The 17,663-nt window shown below is 37.6% G+C and overlaps 1 protein-coding gene across 3 annotated transcripts in view; it reads right to left on the bottom strand.

The window, feature by feature from the left end:
* Nucleotides 1-2,277: 2,277 nt before the first annotated feature.
* TTC26 (tetratricopeptide repeat domain 26) overlaps nt 2,278-17,663 on the bottom strand; it is a 54,301-nt gene continuing 38,915 nt past the window's right edge. Inside the window, exons 15-19 of one of the 3 annotated variants that reach the window (XM_041416721.1) lie at nt 17,177-17,246; nt 14,652-14,758; nt 12,746-12,879; nt 11,250-11,384; nt 2,278-2,368 (exon numbers count right to left, since the gene is read on the bottom strand). In XM_041416721.1, the coding sequence (XP_041272655.1) occupies nt 11,273-11,384; nt 12,746-12,879; nt 14,652-14,758; nt 17,177-17,246 (423 nt within the window). In that variant the 3' untranslated portion in view covers nt 2,278-2,368; nt 11,250-11,272. Of the gene's footprint in view, nt 2,369-9,860; nt 11,385-12,745; nt 12,880-14,651; nt 14,759-17,176; nt 17,247-17,663 lie in introns of those variants that run through there. The other 2 variants (XM_041416720.1, XM_041416719.1) reach the window with 2 other exon arrangements.

The following is a 17,663-nucleotide window of genomic DNA, read 5'->3' as shown; positions in this document are numbered from 1 at the left end:
TTTCATTACAGACCAGTGGTCACTGCTCTCCTGGACCTCATGGAAGCCATTGTCTGGCTTCCTCTGGGCTGGACACCCCACAGCAGCAGGCCCAGGGTCCCACCAGAAAGCAGAACTGTCCTTATCATCAGTTATATGCCTCCACGGAGCTTGTTTTCAGCTTCAAAGGCTATTACTTTACTTCCATGAGCCATGAGCCTGTTGCCCTTGGATGTGAATGCAGGAGAAAACATGTTCTGCTTGTATAATAATATTCTGTAATAAGTTTAGGTGGCATGGGATGGCAGTTTGTTCTCTCCTTTCCTTAAGGTGAGCACTGAGATCTACGTTAGAGGTAACAGCTGTAGTGGCAGCCAGCTCATACCAGTGGCAGTCACATCTCCACTGCTCAAAAGTCTCCAAGACAGAGAGAGAATATCCTCATTTACCATCAGCTACTTCCTCACCCTATCCTTGGTTTCTTATGGTCCAACCACACATCTTGTTGATCCTTGTGGTCCTTTCACTGGAACTGCTGCCACAGCAGCTGCAGCTTCCATTTATGTGTCAGGAGATGATACAGCTGCAGGTATGTTGGTGTTTATGAAGCTTTTACTAGACCTGCTGCTGCATCACAAGGATCCACTGCACCAACAATATGGCTAGCATTGCTGGTTTTCTGTTTAATGAGGATCTCTGAATTCAAGTGTGCTTTTTTAAAAAAAAATAAAATTCTATTTTCTCTTCCAGCTTTACTAAGTTGCTCTCTGCTAGACCCAGAATCAAGAAATAAACCACCTGTTTTCTTTCCAAAATGAAACACCAATGCCTATCATACCATTTAGAAAACTGATTTATCTGCATGATCCTGCCCCCTCATATTTTTACTACTGTTGTTCTTTTAAGGAAAAATACTGTTTCCTGAAGAATTTACCTCTAGCTTTCTTTCCTCAGGCACATATATTTAGGAGCTGTTATCAGCAGCTCTGCCATAGCCTTGAGAAGTCTGAAGTACACTTTTCAGTGAAGTAAACTGGAAGGACATTTCTCTACCTACTAGGCAGGTAGAGAAATGCCAAATTCACTCTAGGAAAGCTGTGTGCATTAGCTTCAGGTAATTAGAATCTCCTTTGATGGGGCAGTAAAATTAGTTTGTCACAATTTCAAGGCAGAGGAACTGTGATAATGAACTTCATCCCATATGTTTTTATTTGCTCCCTGTGAATTGCTCAAGCCTTGCTTACTGGAGAATTTGAACCCAAGAGACACTGAACTCCTCTCCAGAGCTTTAAAAAATGCTTTGAACAAATCTGACCAAAAGCACAAGGTTTCAATGGCAGTAGGAAGTTTTAAAAACAGTAACAATTTTTATGCAAAAAGTAGTCACTGCTCCTGTAACTGGAAGCACCCTTTACCCCTAGAAGTGGATTTAGGTGTACCTTTTGCTCACTTGCTGAGATGAGGAGTGGTCTTCCAACACCATGTTTTGTGCCAGAACAACATAAATGGCATGGCCATGTATCTCAGAGGTAGCTGATGAAAACAAAATGTTGGCTTTTATCTCACGTAAGCTAGAAATAGGGGCAAGACATCATGGGAAAGAAGTCAAGGGATTTACAGGAAGGGATGTGTCATGGTAGTGTGAGTTCCTGAACTAAAGGTGGGGATGTTATCATCCCTGCTGTTCAGAAGAATTTTCTCAATGAGAAATTTAAAGCTGACACAAGTTCTGAATGACTGGTGATTTTTATGGCCTACAGAACATTGTAACATTCTTTAAGCTAATACATAGGATAAGACTGTTGACTCAGAGCAACCTCAGAGAAAATTCAAAGCCTCAAGAGCTCCATTTATATGGAGTTGCAAGTTAGGAAGAAAAAGCAGAGAGAGAAAAAGGAAAGAAGAATTGCATCCTTGCCAAGGAAAGCAAGCTGCTTGGAGAAGTTGTTGTGGGAACATCTTTTGAGCCTGGAGAGATGATGAAATATTAAGACATTAAGCATCAGCTCTTAAGTACGTGCATTTACCAAGCAGAATATGGGTCAGTTGTTCCTTTGGGAAACAGTAGCAAAATCAATTGTAACTAACAAGATAAGAACACTTTTCTACTTACATCTTATTTTTTACTGAATTGTTAATAATTGTTTCTGCTTCTTGTGTCAAGATTTCTTGCTGGAGCAAGCATGCAACTTCTGTCCTAGTGTTAAGGGTGAACTCAGTACGAGTTTGACAAATAAGCTGTAAACTTCTATAGTAGTAATGATTCCAGGTGGTGAGTGCGCTCTGTCTTAAATAACATTAATTTGGGGATGTCAGCCCTTGAGATGTTTTCTCTGCCAAGCGGCGAATCCCTAGGAAATTCCTCTTTGCAGTTTTACTCTTTACTTTTCTAAAAAGCAAGAAAAAGCAGGGGAAAAAAATTAGTTACCTGCTAAGTGATGACAAGAAAATTAAAGCCACTGAATCACCAAAATAACAAGCAATAGGACAAGATAAAGTTGACATCAAATTGCATCAAAAGGGGTTTCAATTGGATATTAGGAAAAATTTCTTCACCAAAACGGTTGTCAAGCAATGGAACAGGCCACCCAGGGAAGTGGCTGACTCACACTCCCTGGGGGTATTTAAGGGCTGTGTAGATGTGGCATTTAGGGACTTGGCTTAGTGGTGGCTAGGGTACTGCTGAGTAAATGGTTTGATTCAATGAATTTAAAGTTTTATTTTTCAAACGATTCAATAGTCCTTTAAAATAACCTTTTAGTTGAAATCCTGGATTTTTTTTTAGATAGAAAGAATAGCAAGAAAATTAATCAGAAATAAACACAGGAGGGATTTTGTAGAGGAGAACCCAGTAATATGCGTGGGCACACACACACTTTTTTTCTTAAAAATACAAGTATATAGAAAGGCAGCAGACTTGAATGAACTGGCAAAGAAACTTAAACTGAGGAGCATCTGCCTGTTACTTTTTGATTGTGACAATCACTTAAAACATACCTAAGTAGAATTTAAAGCTGAAGTGGAGCTGTCTTTGAAAATAATAGACTTCCTTAATGGTAGCTCTTTTATGATTCACACCTGCTCATTTGAAAGTGTAAAAACACCTAGATGTTTACAGAGATTGAGAGGGATTATGTGCTCTGGGGAGTTGTCCCTCACATTTTTTCCTTATTTGCACCATTTCCTTAAAGATATTTGTGGCACGGGATGCTTATCTCTGATGAAAAGCCTGTTCCATCAGGCTAGCACCCCTGGAGGCAGCCGAAGATTACCAGGCTGTCTGAAACTTTGGAGTCAGGTTATTGTCTTATCTCTGCATTGCTGTCTGCCGGTTTTATTCTCCCAATAGCAAAGAAAGCCACACAAGAATATGAGTCATGATTTCCTGTAGCTCTGCCACCCAGCTGTAACACGAGTAACAAGGACTAGCCGGGTAGGGAGTTCTCAGTTTGAATTGCAATTGCTACACTAAAAGCAGTAGTAATGCTGTTTAATGAGCTAAAAGGGTCTGGAAGTAATTCTCAGAAGTACAAAAGGTAATGTGCCACAGATCTGCTCTCTCAGAGTTTCCCTTGTGGGTGCTGACCTAGGAGAAGACAAACACTCAGTGCCCTTGAGAGTGGACTCAGGCAGACTGCTGGCTAGAGGAGCCTTGGTCACTTGCCACGGTGATATTTCCTAGTTTTTAGTGAAATCTAAATATTGTGATAATTATAGGAAACCTATTTTTATTAAATACTGTAATATATTTAAAATTATTATAGCTACTGTTCAGGCAACACCTGAACAGATGGTCATGCAATGATCATCTTCCCAAAGAGGAGAATTTCATGTAATACATATGCATAGATGGTAAAGCAACCTTCTAAAAGTTATGACATAGAACATAATATTTGCTGTGACCATGAAGAAATATTTTTCTTTTTTGTTCCTCCTTTCACTTTCAGGCTGGTTTTACCAAAACTCCAATTTCCTAACCAAGTTTTTTAATGCCTCTCAGCACTTTGGGAACTGCTTTTACTGATATAAGTTCCACACCTAGGTAAGTACACATTAGCACAGACAGGTGAGAGTGATTGCATAAACAAATTACCACATTTTTAACATTCATACAAGCTTATGATCAGAATAGTCAGAAGCATACTTTGCATGTGCAGCTCAGCATTTTCATACTTCCATGATTTCATTTCCAAGCCAAACTGCCTTCAAAAAAGCAAAGCACATATTTATCACCAAGAATTAACTACATACTGAACTTCCAGATTCAACACAAAGCTGCTTTTGATTTGCCACAGCATTAAAAATAGCATCTGAAAAATTACATATGAAAACGATTTTTCATACATGAATAATTTAAATAGACGAAATTCTTTAAAACAATTTTTTTTCCACCTCAAGTTGGATTTTCAGAAGACATGACGTGAAGTTTTTTGGGCATGTTAAAACAAGTGTAGAACAGCAGCAATAGAAGTGACGATTTTAAGAACAGAGTGGACACTACATACCCAAAATGCTTGTGAAATCAAGCTACATTTTCTGTATAACAGTTCTATTTCAGATGTCATTTTTCTGACCTTAAAAGAATTACCCCTGACATTGGTAAGTATATGAGTCTACTCTTATCTGAACACTTCCTCAGTGTTTTAAGAGACTGAGTTATTCTTAGTGTCATGTTGACTTTTTGTCTTCCACAGGACTTAGCATTTTACAAATCTGAAAATATGTTGCCTCGAATGCCTGTGAAGTGGAAGTGAAGCAAGTCATGCTCAGCAGTGGAGCAATGGGAGGAAGTGAGAAGTGGAAAACAGCAGTACTTTAGCAGTAGTCTGTTAGTCCTGTAAGGCTCATCACATTAATGGGGAGACAGGAAGGAAAAACTCTCAGTAGGGAATGAGAATATGCACAATGAAAAGTGGACACAGTGATAAAACCTGCTTGAGAACAACTGGCGAAACTGAGTCAGGAGTCTTGTAAAGCTTGCCTCAGAAATTACTTTGCTGTGACCAGAAAGTAGCACTTTGCCTTTAAATGGTGGGGAAAACTACCACAATTTTATATAGACAGCTTCTCAGTTTGTTCAGTAATGACTTAAGTTCAGCACATGTGGCATCATGAATAAGTCAGACAAAAGTAAGACTGAACTGGTAGAATGAAAACATAAGGATAATCATCAGTATGGGAATATACCAACCAGGCAGTTTATGACTTTGTTTATCAGGTTTAGTAATTTAATTTTTGTAACATTTTCTTAGAGACAGCTTTCACACATGGATTCATGAGACACGATGACATCATGTGATCTGAGTTAATTCACCAACTCTGCAAAATAAGATACTGAATTTTGCCACATAATGGCTCACCATATAATGGCCTCACCCATTAATGTAAGGCAAGAAAAAAAAAATACAAGTAGCTTTAGAGGAGACATGCATAATGATCCCATCATGCTTAAGAAGGACAAAATCATCCAAGAAAATTGTAGCTGTTACAATGAACAATGCAGCTGTTGGAATTGGAGCATGGTTCTTTACCACATGATGTAAACAACGTCAACATTATGTGTTCTTAAGATGTTACCTTTTATAATTCTGCACTGTTGTGTGTGGTTTTTTTCACAGAACTAACCACATGGAAGTTGCTTACAGTGATCAAGGTGGAGTCTAAGGTTCATTACTCATCTCCAATTAAGGACCAGCATAAAGAGTGGTTTAAGGACTGCAAAAAACTCAATACAATTCCTAAGTCCATGGAACAGCATATATAGTATCCCACCCTTCAGTTTGATTCAGCTGTATCTGAGAATCACTACAAACTATGAGACAGTATATTTCCTGTGCAAATAACTGGAGACCCATGGTCTTGAAGGTCTATCATAAAAACTTATTAAAGACCACTATTTATTTTACTACATTATTTTAAATTCTTCTAAAGAATTACTAAGAATAATACAATGTGAAGCAACTAAGCACAATTCAAGCATGTAAGCCTGAATTGAAACAGACGTTCTCTTTTTATTTGAAGAATACACTGTGTCACTGTGTCTTCTCAAAAGTCACAGCTCTTACTAAATATAGACATTACTTTTATTTTTAAATCTATAAATAGATGCTCGTGTAATTCATCAATTAAGCAAGACCTATAAGGAATTTAGGAGCTGTCCCTTGCCCAGAGATGCGAAATGCCTGCTTTATTTGTTTCAAATGAAAGCTTAAACTCTGCAAAGTCAAAGGTAACCTTTTAGTGGCTAAATGTGATTGCAGGGCCAAAAAAAGAGTTGTTTCAAATTATGCAAAAGGACTTGAGTAACTGGATTCTGTCAGTCTCTCTGGGATGCTGAAAGGCTCATTTAATAAAGAATGAATGGGAAATATCTCCTGTGACATGGACCTTTTACAAATTTAGCTGAATATAACAGTGCTGCAGTTCCTGCAAGTGCAATGCATTCATTTCTGATGTCATATACTTAATTTAAAAGAATAGCATAATACCATATCTGAAAGGTACATGTTTGTTGTGATAAGGCACGAAATGATGACACAGACACTGCTGCTCTCGAGGGGAACAAAAAAGAAGAAGAAGAACTTTTTTTTCTGACTCCAACATTTATAGTTTTCCAAAGGTGACAGTGGATTGGAGGGTGACAGTGCCACCTCTCCAATGCCACTGGACAGACCAAGGGTCCATCAATTCTCTCCACCTCCATGAAAGAATGCAAAACATAGGTTATTTACAGAACTGTGTGTGAGAAAGTTTGTTGAAAGAATGCAAACATCAGAAGGCTTAACAAAGTCTTACAAAATCAGGGCGACACATGTTAAATAAGTTGAGAATGATAAATGATGAAAAGCAGCCATCAGTCATCAACAACAATGTCTTGGGGATCCTGGAAGTATGGAGGATCCAACATACCCCTTGATGACTCAGATATAGCTGTAAAACTGTGCTAATAAATAGCTCCAGAGAAACAAACTAGTAATTAGTGGGGATAAGTAGTCATGCAGAGTGATCTGCATAAGCTGGAAAGCAAAGCCAATTTGAACACAATGTATTTTTGTAGAACAAAAAGTAGGCTGTCTCTTCCAAAGGATAGACTGTATTCTGGAAAATACCAGTTCTGGAAAAATCCTAGATATCATGTCCCAGCCAAGAACCAGTTTAGTGTGAGGTTTCCCTGTGATAATATGGCAAAAAAGATGAATGCAGTCTTTGAGTACCCAAGCAGAAGAATAGCAAGCAGCACTATGGAGAAGCATATTCCAGTGTTACATACAGAGATAAATTATGCCCAGTGCTAAGCAGCCATGTTTTCAAAAAAATCTGTTGGCAAACCAACTGCCAGTGTTCCAGCCAGCAAAACACCTTTACAGGGGAATCAGTCTTTCATACAAACAAGAATTGACTTGCTGCACTTTAAAAGATGAAAAAAAAAACTCCAAAGAAAACCACAAAAAAACCAAACCAAACGGAAGAATACTGGGCTTTAATGGTTAACAGCAATGATGAACATTGGAAGAACTGAATATTAGAAAACAAGACTAAACAAGTTGAATTTAGAATTAAAGTACAATTTCTAAAAAAGCAAATATGATTTAACCATTTGAATAAATTTCAAAATAAAACTATGGATTTTTCATTATCTATCTTCAAATTAACACTTAAGTTCTTCTGGCAAATATTTTATGGTAAGTCGAGTTAGTTATTGGGTTCAACACTGGTGAAATCTACCATCTTGCACTACATAGTGTCAGGCCAACTTATCTAGCAGTTGATTAAGGACTTGATTTTAATGTTACTGGTAAGACTTTCATGCAATTGTCTACTTATTCAATCACCATGTCATAGACTGAAAGGGAGGAGGGAAATTTGGAAATGAAACTTCAAAAAGAGTGAGTGGAAGTAACTTCTGGAGATAGTACAGAGGGAAAAAGGTCAAAGAGTAAAGCAGTGGGCAAAATCTAGATGTTTTCTTCAATGTATGTATAGCTCCCATACAGCAAAGCTACAGGTAGCAACAGCCATTTAAGTAATTGTTTACTTTGTGTATGACTGCCTACTAGCCAAGTTCCTCATTCACGCTCAGACAGCTTTCTTATGAAGATCAATGAGCCAGCTTCCAGCTGAGGGAACCACATAAACCTAAATGGCTGCTACAGTCCAGAGCTGTAATGTGACATGACTTTTCTTTCACAGTGAACTTGTCGCCTCCAGTTTAATTCATTTAGGTGTTACTGTCATAGCTGTTGTTCAGGTATTAACAAGTTTAAATCAAGGTTGACTTTCTTATCCATCAGGAATGGGTCAGCACTCAACTAAAAGCAGTTACACGCTGTTTGGGGTTTGGCTTTCTCTACTAGTCACTGTTAATGCTATGATTGCTAGCAGAGCAGCTTCTGTGCATTCTCTGAGGCTTATTTTTCCAGAATCAGATGCTTATTCAGAGTATAAGAAACAACTCTAATTTCCATATTCTTCCTTGAAATTATAATGATGCAGCAATTTCTGCTTTAGTCTTCCTTTCATTACATTATCTGAAATGCCACTGTTTCAATTTTATATTCACTTACTCCTGACCCAATAAATTTACCCATTTCCCTGGCTCTGCACATGCATTCTTCACTGCCTGCTTGCTCAATAGGTCATCTGCCTTCACTCCTAGCCGTCCTATTTAGAGTACCTTGACTCCTTCAATTTCTACAGTTTAGGGAAATATGGAAATAGATAGGGATAAAATTTTATTTATTCTTTACTACCTTTCATTTCTGTATCAGCTAAAGCAATGTCTAATCTCTGTTCTTTGAATATGACCTCAGATTAAACAACGGAACACACATTCTAGATGTATTTCTAAGGTAAAATAAACACCAGTATTTCAGTACTTTTCTTGTTCTGTTTTAATAGTACCTACATATCTGTTCATTACCCAGACCTAAATCTAAGACAGTATGTAAAATACCTTATTTCATCACTGCTCAAGGCAAAGCCCTGCAGTCCCTGTTTTATCTTAAATGATAAAAGCTTTATTGCCAGTCAATAAAATGCACTGTGCTAAACCCCATGTTATTTAGCGTATCAAATATGACATTATGGCTACAGTAAATAAAGGTGAGTTTAAAAAAAAAACCAACTTCTTCCCTTCTGCATTAAAACTTCTTGTCACAGACAAGAGAAGTTAAAATTGGCCCCCAAACCCTTATGCTGCAAAACCATCACACTTATTTCAGAAGATTCAACCAACATGTAAAATGGTCTGTAATGGATTTGGATGCTCTTCAGCTCTCCTGCAGGTTAAGCTTCAATAAAGGGAGTAATTAGATGCATTTAACATCTGCTACAAAGCCACCAACATGATTTTTTGAAGCTTTGTACCAAGATTCATAATTGTATTCCCAATCTGTTTCCAAGTTAATTAAACTGAGATGGAAAAGAAAAATGCTGTTCACAAGTGAAGTGTTTTTATAACTGCTTTCAGTGAAAATACTGCTCCCTTCACACCTCTTTTGAAGGACTGTAACATTGCCCCTGCTGAAAGGCTTATTGTTGCTAGTGTGATGGATCAGTTTCTAGATTTAAGTGCAAGTAATCCAACTATCAATGTACTTCTAGACACTTGAACAATAATACCCACATTTTTTGCATGAAGCAGTAAAACCAGACACATTATATGGCAGAAAGGTGTGCATGTTCCACATACATCCAGCTGCCTTAGTTTCAGCAAACTACCATAAGATCAGGACCAAGGCCATTGGCTTGCCTTTGACTGATTAATGAACATGCACTTAATAATGACCCATAAACCTGCCCTCTTCCACAGCAAAATGAATACACTATTTAAACTTCTGCAATATGAAGCAACACAGACCAATCAGACATTCAACTGTAGATTAAAATAAGACCTTTAATCAATGCACAAACAGTAGAGAAGATGGTATTCTGAATTCCCCTCAAAAGATAAAAAAATACTTCTTAAGTATTTTACAGATTTATAAAATGTAAAGTTTTCTTTTACAAATAATATACAAATGTTTTTTACTATCAAATGTATTACACATTTTTATGTTACAACTGCTGCCTTCTCTTAGAATTATGTAATTTCTGGAACTGTTCACCTTAAAAAAATAGGAGAGTATAATAAATCCAAAAGTATAAAGAATATATTGCTCATGATGGTGGTAAATGCTGAACAAAATAATTAAAAGATATTTTTATCCATCAGATTGCTAAAGTTCTCATGTGAACTATATTAACATGAATATATGTTCTGAGTGTTAAATTTCAAAGTGAGATTGAAAAATACCATCAGTCAAATAAGTCTTCATGCTCTGAAAAAGATGATAAGAGAGAAAACAATCCTTACAGACAAAAAAAATCCCAAATTAAGGTATTGGTAATTGAAATTCATGCAGAAAAGGATACTCCTCAGAACATGGTTTGTATTTTACCCCAGATAGGTAATCTATAAAAGCCCTAAAGAAGAGAGATTTTTCACAAGGGCATGTAGTGACAGGACAAGAGGGAATGGTTTGAAACTGAGATTATGTTTAGCTTAGATATCAGGAAGAAATTCTTTACTGTGCGGGTGGTGAGGCACTGGAGCAAGTTACCCAGAGCAGTTATGGATGGCCCACCTCTTGAACTGTTCAAGCCAGTTTGGATAAAGCTCTGTGGAACCTGAGCAGCTCTGAGTGAAAGCTGTACCTTCCCATGGCAGGTTGGAACTAGGTGATCTTTAATGTCCCTTCCAACCCAAACCATTTTATGATCATATGATTCTATGTTAAGCCTTTTGTATTATCTGATACCCTAGCAATGCCTAGTGGTATCACTGTCACCATCTCTATTTGCCACATTCCATCATTTGCTGAAGTAGGTTTGTCTGAGTCATGTAACAAATGGTTCTTCTTCAGAGGCCAAAAGGCTTGCTGGGAAAAAAAAACCCCACCATGAAGTTTAGTAACTTTTGTGGAGGAATGTGGGGAACATTTGAGGAGCACCTTGATTTCGTAGACAGTTGAAACTAAATTGGAAGTTGAAAAAAATCTTTGAGGAATAGAGTGGTGCAACAGAAAAGGTACCAAGAAAGTTTTAATTTAAAAAAGAAACAAAAAAAAACCCCAAAAAAACAATTTGCTGTATGTTTTGAATCTCACTGCAGGACACACTTCCTGGTCAACCTGCTTGAATGCCTAAAGTCCCACAAGGAAGAGATACCCAGAATGCACAGGAGAAACCAAGACCTTTGTCTTGCAGCCAGACATACAGTAGCAACTGACCTGGCTCATTTTGTGACACTGACTCAAACAGGGACTCTGTTCTCCTTGGCCCACTTTTTCATGACACGAACAATGTACTCTACTTGAGAATTACCAGTGCTCTTCAGAAGGTGCAGAACTTCCCGCAGTGTCTCTCTACAAAGTTGAAAAGCAAAGATTTAAGTGAGGGTTAGACCCAAGTGATACAATAAACTGCTCACATCAAACTACTTCACAAAACATAGGTTCTCTGAGACAGAGAGGTCCATACATCTGCAGTGCTGGAATAGGTTAAAATGCACACCACATTTGATCCCAGAGACAAAAAAGCGACCAACAAAAAAGTCTTGTATACAGTTGTAAAGAAATAAAATCACAAAAATGTAATTAGTTTAGTGTGTGCATATGTGTGTATTTGTATACACACCCTCACTCCTGCAAAATTGTTCCCCAGAACAAACCAAACTTAAAAAAAAATCTTTAATGTTATTTGCTAGTCTTTAGTATGGCAACATCTAGCTTAATGCTGCCAAAGCACTTTACACATAAACACAACATGGAAATCAACATTCCTAATAGAATAAACCTATTATTATTAAACATATATAAATCCTGCTGCAGTTTGCCAGTTAGTTTACAGTAAGAACTTAATTGCATATTTTGAAAAACAGGCAAGTTATGTGTATTTTACTGCATCTGCTGCAGTGATTGCTAAAAGGACACTTGAAAGGTATAGTAGTTAATGAGATTATTCCAGCAGAGAAATGAATAGAAGGAAAGTGTAGAAGCCAAGATACACACCTACCAGTCATGCAGGAAACAACAACTTTGGCCAGAAGACAACGGCCATCTGGCATCACAGCAGAATATTCACAAGGGAGCAGTTCTTAAATACAGCTTCACTTCTCTCTCTCATTCCCCCATCCAGTGAAATGGGCCGATAACAAAATTATCAGTAACACAGATGATTTCCTTTAAGCTTTCATCAAGTAAGTATATTTGTGTGACACGGTCAGTGTCTTCAGAAGGCAAATTTTAATGAAAGCACAGTATCATCTACTCTTTGTTTAGAGAAATCATGTCCTTCCTACAGTGTTGAGTAAATGTTTCCTTAGTTCTATGCTATGCATTTTAAAATGTCATGTGATAATTTTCCATTCTTACACCATCATCAACATGAAACGATGTTGTTTTCCCCCAGTTCATGAACATACTACTACACTTATAACCTAGCTTTTCCTAGTGATGATGACTAAAGTATTTTGGTATTTTAAAGTCCACAGCACTTGCTCATAAATTATTCTGTACCATATATTCTATAACTGTTGGTGTGGAAGATAGACTTCCAGCTGAAGACTGCATATGGAGCCTCTAGATGGAGTGTCTATTCTCTGAAAGCTCAATAAAAGATTGGAAGATGATATGCAGTCCTAAAACTGAGATTATGTTTCTTGCTTACAGTTAGCTGAAAATAGGAAAAGAGCAAAATAAATTCAGATACAACAGAGAATACTCACTTTGCTTCTCGGCCAGCTAAGATCATTTGAAATACACCCACACAAGCACCTCTCTTGCCTTCCCAATATTCAGGATTATTGTCCAGCCTCTCCAGAACATCAAAGGCTTTGGCTGAATAGTAAAACTGACGCATCTGCACAGAAAGTGAAACATTATTCCTGACCACCTTTCAGAAGGGGATTAAAAACACTGAGCCCAGTTTTCTGAAATCAGCAGTAAGCTGTAGAAGCAATGTGCATTTTCCTATTTTTCTGCAGGCAGCAAGTGACACAGAACAGAGACATTACAGTTAGAAAAATGGAAAACAGGTGGTATTACATCTTTTTTTGAGGTGCCCTTATCTAGTGTCATACCAACTATACCAAAATCCTTGACAGAATCCCAACCTCCAAGTAGTCCAGACATTTGAAAATGAAACCACATTTCTTCAAGTAGACATGGCCACATATTTGTTTATCTTCTGGGTTTGACTTAATCTTTTTTCTTCACTGTTACAATACAGTACAAAAGAAGATTCAGCGACTCTATAATCCAAAATTTTCCTTAGCATAGGAAAATCCAGTGTGTACCCTATCTTTTCTGCCTTAGGTTCTCTACTTGTAATTGGGAACCAGGAGCAAGTTGCTTGGCAACAGTCAATGCAAAAGGAATGACCAGATTAACTGTGGCTTTTAAAGTCAGCACAGCACATCTCATGTGGGCTGTATGAGTGCTCTCCACTTGAGCAAGCCTGAAGGGCAATGTTGTTTGTGACTAGCATCTTTCCATGAGAGATCACAGAAGGTAGACTGAGCACAACCTCCTGTGCTTTGGTAGCTGGAAGCCTGCAGAGAAAAAAGTGCAGGCTGTGGGAGCTACATTTGGAAACCTTAGTCAGAGAAACACTGGTACTACAGGGTGAGTAATAATTCTCTTCATATAAATGTTGATTTTAACCACTGGTGACTGGCAAACACTTAAATGTACGGGAATAAAGATAGTGAGTATGAACACTATCAGATGTGTCAGCTAAAAAGAAAAATTAGAATACTGATTTATCCAAATTAGTATCTGATCTAGTTCCACTAAGCAGGTACAGGTTTAATGTTCTCCTTCTATCTGACATAAATCTAGGAAATGCTTCACCCCAAGTCATGTGCTGTTTCCCATATGGACAAGATGGGATATTGCATAAAAAGCATCAAGAAATTAGCATGAAATCCTGCATGCCAACTTCCTCACGGAACAATTTCTATCAGCACAGCAATGAGGCATCCAGCTACACCACCTCTCAGGGCACTGCTGACCTTGTTCCATTCATGCTAATTCTGTTTACTATTGAGCAAAGCCTAATGCAACTGCCTTCTTAAGTTACATCTCTGGTGCTGTCTGTGGATCTCCAATAAAATGTTTCAGAAACAACTGAAAAATGCCACATAAAATCAAACAACATGACCTTGCCATTTAGTTCAAGAGGAACAATGGCTGCTAGTGTAGAAAGACAAGTTCTATTACTAAAGTAACAATTTTGGAGCAGTCATTTATGGCCATATGTAGACACATAATTAGGCTGAAAAATTTAGTTCTATAAATGCAGCTGTTAAGAGCTCTAGATTTTTTTTCCTTTAAAGTTTTTTGTCCTTCCTACCCATAATGAATCCCTAGTAGGAGAAGCAACTGTCATCATTATTGATAGCTCAAGCATGCAGTAATTTACCAATATTCTAATCAATGGGTTCTCTACCAAGAAGGCCTGTAGGTTAAAATACTGACTAATCCTTGCCAACTCATTCACATTATTAGACATCCTGCTGTTATAACAGAAAATTCACTAGTGATCACAATGATAAAAACTATCAAAAAATTACTGTTGGTACAATCACTGAATCAACATGTCATACACCAAGCTGTAAAGAGAAAACTCACTTTGTAACAATCATTTGCAATGAGCTGCAATAGGTTAAAGGAGTCCCCTGATGTTTCCATCTTCAGATAGAGCTTCCAGGCTAGCTGTGGTTTCTTATTCATAATATCTGCAATAAGAAGAAAAAGCTGGATTTGTGAAAAGAATATGCTATGCACAATATTCAGTGGCAGGTGGAACAGATATTACTGTATTTCTTTGTTTAATGTAAATGTCTCCGCCATGAGCATGAGGCTGGGAAGGGGAACTTGTCCTTATTTTCTGCCTTACTAGTGATAACAGCCAATTCAGAAGAGAATACCAGTGTCAAAAGGAATAATTATAGTGTTCATCTTAATTTATATTTCACAGATAAGCAATAAGAAGAACTCTCATGATTTCAGATGTGATTAAGGAACAGAATGGAAAGCATCAGAGAAGTTTTTTATGCAGAACAATGAACTATGGCAATCCATTTATACGGTAAGGTTTAGAATGGTTCTTACACACAAAAAAAAATTTAATGGGCACCAAACTGAGGTCTTTAATACTTGGTGCCCATGTCAGTCTAAACATTCAATTCCCATGATTCATAACAAATCAAAAGGAGAGGGCAGAGGTTGAAGCCCCTCCAAGCATAACAAAACTTGTCATTACTAGAAAAAATTGTTTCTAAATTCCTGAGATCCCTGGCTGGTTTTAAATTTGTGTATATTACTAGAATTTTTCATTGGTCTTTAAACATCACTGGTACACACAGTTAGAAATAAATGAATCTGAATCTTCTCTCTTGATGAGTAGTTATCTACTAGGGTGTTTAAACACAAAGGTTCTATTTCTTGGTGATAAGAAGCCATTCTCTTGAATCTATGCTTGGTATTCATAATTCCAGGTTCATTCAAACACTGGGAGAAAAGAAAATTAAAGTAAGTTTTCCTTTATTTTTCAAGCCTTAACAGCTGCTCTGAGAGTACCTGGCTATTCACATAAGGATCACTCTTGTGCTTTTTCAAAAGAGGGACTGTTTAGCTTGTTATATCTGTGCCCACTGTGTCTATACTTATATTGCAGGTAGAATGGCTGGTAATCAACAACAAACATGTAACACCAAATCACAGAATTTATAGACTCTTCTCATTTAGGAGGCAGCCAGACATCAAATTGGATTTATCTCTCATCAGCTCCAAATAACATACACAGTGGTAAACAGCCAGTTCTCAATTTCCAGCACCAATCTACCTAGAGCAATGCAGTTCTTGCTAATCCAATGTTTTTTGACCTTCTCTTCAAGAAGAATTTGGTATAAAAAGTACTCTAATACTAAACAAATATTACATTCTGTCATGCAAAAGGATGGATGTCTGGTACTTTTTGCCCCTTGGAAATATTGCAGCATTGAATTGTTTACTACTCAATCCCTAATTACACTCTGACATTAATGTATTATAATGTGATCTGTTAGTAATTTACATACTTGACACAATAAGATAACTTTATTCATCATTCCCATAAAAAATGCAAATAAAACATTCATATATAAAGCACTCAAACACAATCTGGTACTGCACCTTAATTAAAACGGAAATAAACTGGCACATCCTAAAACAGAGTCATAGATAGGTATCCCTATGTGTGATGTGCCTGTCTGGAAAGATCATGTTAGGAGATGTTTACTACATTTGCAATATGGCATAACATCCCAAAACATACATATTTACATTCCAGGTATAACTGCTGAAAATGGTCTGATAAGAAAACATTTTTGTATTGAGGCACTGTAAGGAAAATTAATTAGCCTGGGAAGACTCAGACTTGAGTCCTCAGAAAAGCCCACTTCTATGCTATTTTGTATATGCGGCACTGCAGCTGTCTCTGTACTGAGGTGTACTCTGCAGGGTTTTAAAAACTGGTAAATAAAAGTAAATAAGATTTGCTATAGAATGTTAAACACAGAAAAACTTTCCTGGATTCAAGGAAATTCAAGGAAAGAACTCTTCTAAGAGTTTTTGGAAGAAAAACACATGCTGGAGATTATAAGGATATCCCTCAGGCACAGGAGTTTGGACAACATCTGGAGTAACATGGTAGGAAGAAAAATACTGGGTATGCTTGCCTGATTCCTCTCTTCCCTAGACATCTGACAGTGGCTAACCTTGAAGGCAGACAGACCCTTGAGCCTGACCCAGTATGAATGCTTCTATTTTGTGTTCTACTCTAAACATTTTAGAGTTGTAACTCAGTCTTTTAAGACAGAAAGTCTTCACTCAAGCAATTGAGTAGACAATTGAGAAGAAAAAGGGTCACTGGTCAGGACAAAGCTGCATTGACAGTACTATAACAGCACTGCACTGAAGCAGTAATTGCTTATAAAAGCCAGAGGTATGAAAGGTGCAATAACCACCCACACTATAACTAGTGCAATCAGCTTTTCACTTTCATAGTCCTGAATCCTCCTACAACATTAAATTAAATTAGGACAGTGGATTGCCAGGACTGACGCAATAGAGGAGGATCTGTATTCTGCAATGCTGAAAGTAAAGTGACTCACAGCAGCGAGCCAGCCAGCTAAGGTAAACAAAATCATTTTTTATCTTCTCACTCTGGATCAAAAGGAACACCTGCAGGAAGAAGGAAAATGAAAGATTATACATGCATGTACTTTTAAACAAACAGAAGGCAAACTTTCCTCATTTCAACACACAGATAAGGTTTAAGTCACGCAAACAACTGCTCCTGAGAAGAGTTTGGGTATAGAGCCTGGCAATTGCAGTGTAGGGGGCATCCCTCTGTGTGGAGTAGGTGGAGGATTCACACAGTGCCCTGTTTGTCAAGGGACTTGTGCAGCTTCAGAACACCAAGCTGTGCAGAGGGTGCGGCCAGCCCTGAACAAGCGCCAGTGGGTGGCCATGCAACACAAACAGCACAAAGGAACACTGGGCCTGTGGGAAAAGCTATTTGGAATGTGTTTGTTTAGAAAGCAATGCAAGCAATTGTACTAGCACCTTCTTGAAATAGTACAAGTTTCACATATAGAT

The sequence above is a fragment of the Onychostruthus taczanowskii genome, unplaced genomic scaffold, assembly GCF_017590055.1.
Source record: "Onychostruthus taczanowskii isolate IOZ18803 unplaced genomic scaffold, ASM1759005v1 scaffold53, whole genome shotgun sequence".
Classification (NCBI taxonomy): Eukaryota; Metazoa; Chordata; class Aves; order Passeriformes; family Passeridae; genus Onychostruthus; species Onychostruthus taczanowskii.
The sequence above is the reverse complement of the archived record's forward strand: the minus strand, read 5'-3'. Positions and strand labels throughout refer to the sequence as shown.